Source organism: Penaeus vannamei, chromosome 28 (assembly GCF_042767895.1).
Source record: "Penaeus vannamei isolate JL-2024 chromosome 28, ASM4276789v1, whole genome shotgun sequence".
NCBI lineage: Eukaryota > Metazoa > Arthropoda > Malacostraca > Decapoda > Penaeidae > Penaeus > Penaeus vannamei.
This window is the reverse complement of record NC_091576.1, coordinates 30,952,463-30,956,600: the sequence shown is the minus strand read 5'-3', so window position 1 is coordinate 30,956,600 and position 4,138 is coordinate 30,952,463. Positions and strand designations below refer to the sequence as shown.

The following is a 4,138-nucleotide window of genomic DNA, read 5'->3' as shown; positions in this document are numbered from 1 at the left end:
CTCTCTCTCTCTCTCTCTCTCTCTCTCTCTCTCTCTCTCTCTCTCTCTCTCTCTCTCTCTCTCTCTCTCTCTCTCTCTCTCTCTCTCTCTCTCTCTCTCTCTCTCTCTCTCTCTCTCTCTCTCTCTCTCTCTCTCTCTCTCTCTCTCTCTCTCTCTCTCTCTCTCTCTCTCTCTCTCTCTCTCTCTCTCTCTCTCTCTCTCTCTCTCTCTCTCTCTCTCTCTCTGAAGGTATGTCCATTTATAATAGGTATTTACCAAATGTAAGTAATACACATACACACATACTTATATATATTATATAGATAGATAGATAGATAATATATTTATATAAATACACAAACACACACACACACACACACACACACACACACACACACACACACACACACACACACACACACACACACACACACACATATTGTATATATATTATATATACATATTATATATATAATATATATATATGTATATTATATATTTTATATATTACATATATGTTAAATTTTGTAACACACGCTTACACCCGCGCACTCACTCCCAAACGCACTGACACGGCATCCGCCCTCGTGCCCGCCCCCTCCCTCACGCCCTCCGCCGCCGCCCCCGCCAGGTGGAGCGCTACGACCCCACGACCGGCCAGTGGACGCCCGTGACCCCGATGCTAAGCAAGCGGTGTCGTCTGGGCGCCGCCACGCTCAACGGGAAGCTGTACGTGTGCGGCGGCTACGACGGGTCCACGTTCCTGAGGACGGTCGAGGTGTACGACCCCATCACCAGCAAGTAAGAGGGGGGGGCTTTGGGGGGGGGTGGTTTGGGGGAGGGTGGGGGAGGGGTTTGGGTGGGTGAGGGTTGGGGGATGGGGTGAGGGGTTGGGTGGGTGGGGTTTGGGGGAGGAGGGGGTATGAGTGTGGGAGGTTGGGTGGGGGTTGGGGTGAGGGGAGGGTATGAGTGTGGGGGTGGGTGTGTGGGGCTGGGTTTGTGTGTTTGTGGTCGTGTAGGGGGGTTAGTTGTACGTTGGTATGGCTGATCGTATATGGGCATGTATGTATGTTTGTGTATGTGCGGTGTATATATGTATTCTTACGAATCATTTCATGTTTTGCATGCGTACACATCCATGCATTGTGACTGTGTGTGTGTGTGTGTGTGTGTGTGTGTGTGTGTGTGTGTGTGTGTGTGTGTGTGTGTGGATATATAGAGATGGATAGATATGATTATATAATTATGAAACATTTCCCTGCCTCTCTGGGTCTGTACTAACCCCCCCCCCCCGCAGGTGGTCGTTCATCGCGTCCATGAGCGTGACCCGCAGCCGCGTGGCGCTCGTGGCCAACATGGGCCGCCTCTACGCCATCGGCGGCTACGACGGCGTGTCCAACCTGTCCACGGTGGAGGTCTACAACCCGGAGCTCGACCAGTGGGAGTTCATCACCTCCATGTGCGCGCACGAGGGCGGGGTGGGCGTGGGGGTCATCCCCCTGCCGTGAGCGTGCGTGTGCGCGCGCGCGACGCAGGGAAGGGCCTTGGGTCGAGCGCCACGCCCCCGCGCTCAGGAACTGCCCCTCGAGACGCTCGCTCTCGACCTCGACGACAATCGGCCTCGCCGCGCCTCCCGGGGCGCCCGGGCGGACACGGCGGCGGCGGGAAAAGGTCTAGGGTTAAGGAAGAACAAAGCGTTTATATTTGTACTTTCGTCACCGTTCAAAGCATTTACACGCATGAGGGATCAGGCCACACGAAGGAGCTTCCCTCCCCCTCTCCCCTCTCCCTTCCCCCCTCCCCTCTCCCCTCCCCCCTCTCCCCTCTCCCCTCCCCCCTCTCCCCCGCCGGTCACAACGACATAAACACACAACCCATAGCCATAGTTCAACATTTTTTCACAAACGTAGAGGTTAATGACATATTATATTAGGAGAGGGATGTCACAAGTCCCAGCTGTCGACGAGAGAAGCGTCCACAGCTGGTTTCATTCCACCAAGTTTCTTTTTTTTTTTTTTTTTTTTGTTGTTATTATTATTTTTTTCTTTTTTTTAATTCTTTTTTTATTCTTCTTCCCCGTTCGTTTCCCTCCCCCTCCCCCCCCTTTAGGACTGGGCTGTGATACGTAAAGGTTCTCTTGTTTGAACGCTGAACAAAGCTTTCGTATTTGTAAGAAGTGCTTGAACGGTGAACAGAGCAAGGGGAAATTTTTTGAATTATTTTGTTATATATTTACTAAATTAATGGCCAAGCGAAATTACTATATCAATTCTTGGGTCTTTTAACAAATGGCTGAAGTAAAAATGCATTGTAGTTATTGTCGTAAAGCACATTCGAGTCGTAATGAAATGGCTTTTCTGTAATATAAAAAAAAACACACTTTTTGAAGATTTATTTTTTATTATTATGATTAAGGTTAGGACTGTAATTCGTCTTGCTGATATTAAACGTGAGGTTCAACTTGTTCGTTTTTTTTTTTAGTGTGTAGCTGTTCGAGAATGATGTGGGGTTTTTTGCCTTTTCTGTTTTCTCCCTCTTCCACGTCCTCCTCTTTCGTTTTGTTTCTTTCTTTCTTCTCTTTATCACTCTCTCTCTCTCTCTCTCTCTCTCTCTCTCTCTCTCTCTCTCTCTCTCTCTCTCTCTCTCTCTCTCTCTCTCTCTCTCTCTCTCTCTCTCTCTCTCTCTTTCTCTCTTTCTCTCTTTTTCTCTTTTTCTCTTTCTATCTTTCTATCTTTCTCTCTTTCTATCTTTCTCTTCTTTCTCTCTTTCTCCCTCCGCCCTATACTGACATTTTTTTTATAAACTAATAATGATAATGAGTAATAAATTCATGACATTATTTTCTCTCTATAAAAGTGGCGTATTTACAGACACAAATCTTGGTCACAATACAAGTAATTTTAGTTCAGTCTCTCTATCTATCTCTCTATCTATCTCGGTATCAGTTTTGATCGCTCGAGAGTATGTCATTGTTAGAAACATTTTCTCTCTCTCTCTCTCTCTCTCTCTCTCTCTCTCTCTCTCTCTCTCTCTCTCTCTCTCTCTCTCTCTCTCTCTCTCTCTCTCTCTCTCTCTCTCTCTCTCTCCATTAATCTAACTATCCATTTATCTATCTATCTCTTTTGATTTTTTTCCCTATAGCATTTCCAACGACCTGTAGATGGTTCTCATGGCGCCATCTTTCTTTCGTCTGTCTGAGGTAGGAACAGATGGCCAAGACGCCCTGATGCTTTAATTCGTCAAGTATGAGTGTGTTCATCTCGCATTTAAATCGGTTAGATGCATTTATAGACTGGGGTGGGGGAGGAGGGGAAGGAGGGGGGACGGTACGATCGAAGAAATGTCTTGATATTTTTATTCGATTTTTTGACGCATTTTGACTTTTGTGTATTTTAGGGGTGGGGGGGGGGGAGGTCTTCTTAGGAGGGTGCTGAAGGGGATTCCCCAAAGGACGGGGCGTAATCCTGGTGGGAGGGAGGGCCTTCGTTGGGTGAATTGGCGGGAAAAATTTGATGTTTAAGGTGTAGTTGCGTGCGTGCGTGCGTGTGAGGTTAGCAGAACCGTAGCGTTTAAATGTTCAAGATGCATTTTTTTAAAGAAAAGAATCTTTGGGAGGGATCGTGAATTTTTTTAGGGAAACCGTGGAAGTAGATAGATTTTTATTTATTTATATATATATATATATATTTTTTTTTTTTTTTTTTTTTTGGGGGGGGGGGGTTACAGCGCTTAGGCCTATACACGGTCCACGTTTCAAAGGAATGACGAGAGAAAATATACGTAACGTTTCCAGTTGACGCTCCTCCCCCCCCCCTCCCCAAGTAATGTAAAGATTTGTTCCTTTTGTCTTTTTACTGGTGCTGTTCGGGACAGTGTCGGGAGTGTCGGGGGGGGGGGGGGGGGGGGGGGGGGGTCTTAAGGGCGTGGAAGATTTACGTCGGTGTTTATGTACATTGTAGTCTGGGCCTGTCAGTCCACATATTCATTCTCTCTCTTTCTCTATCTACCTATGTCTGTTTCTCATTTCTCTCTCTCTCTCACCCTCCCTCCCTCCCTCTCCTCACCCTCACCCTCTCCCTCTCCCTCTCCCTCTCCCTCTCCCTCTTCCAATCTCCCTCACCCTCTCCCTCTTCCAATCTCCCTCACCCTCTCCCTCTTC

General features: G+C 47.4%; 1 protein-coding gene across 1 annotated transcript in view; it reads left to right on the top strand.

Moving 5' to 3' along the window:
- KLHL18 (Kelch like family member 18) overlaps window positions 1-1,790 on the top strand; it is a 26,082-nt gene extending 24,292 nt beyond the window's left edge. The window contains exons 9-10 of the mRNA XM_070142010.1: window positions 611-780; window positions 1,277-1,790. Coding sequence (XP_069998111.1) covers window positions 611-780; window positions 1,277-1,487 — 381 coding nt within the window. The 3' untranslated portion in view covers window positions 1,488-1,790. The remainder of the gene's footprint in view (window positions 1-610; window positions 781-1,276) is intronic.
- The last annotated feature ends 2,348 nt before the right edge of the window (window positions 1,791-4,138 follow it).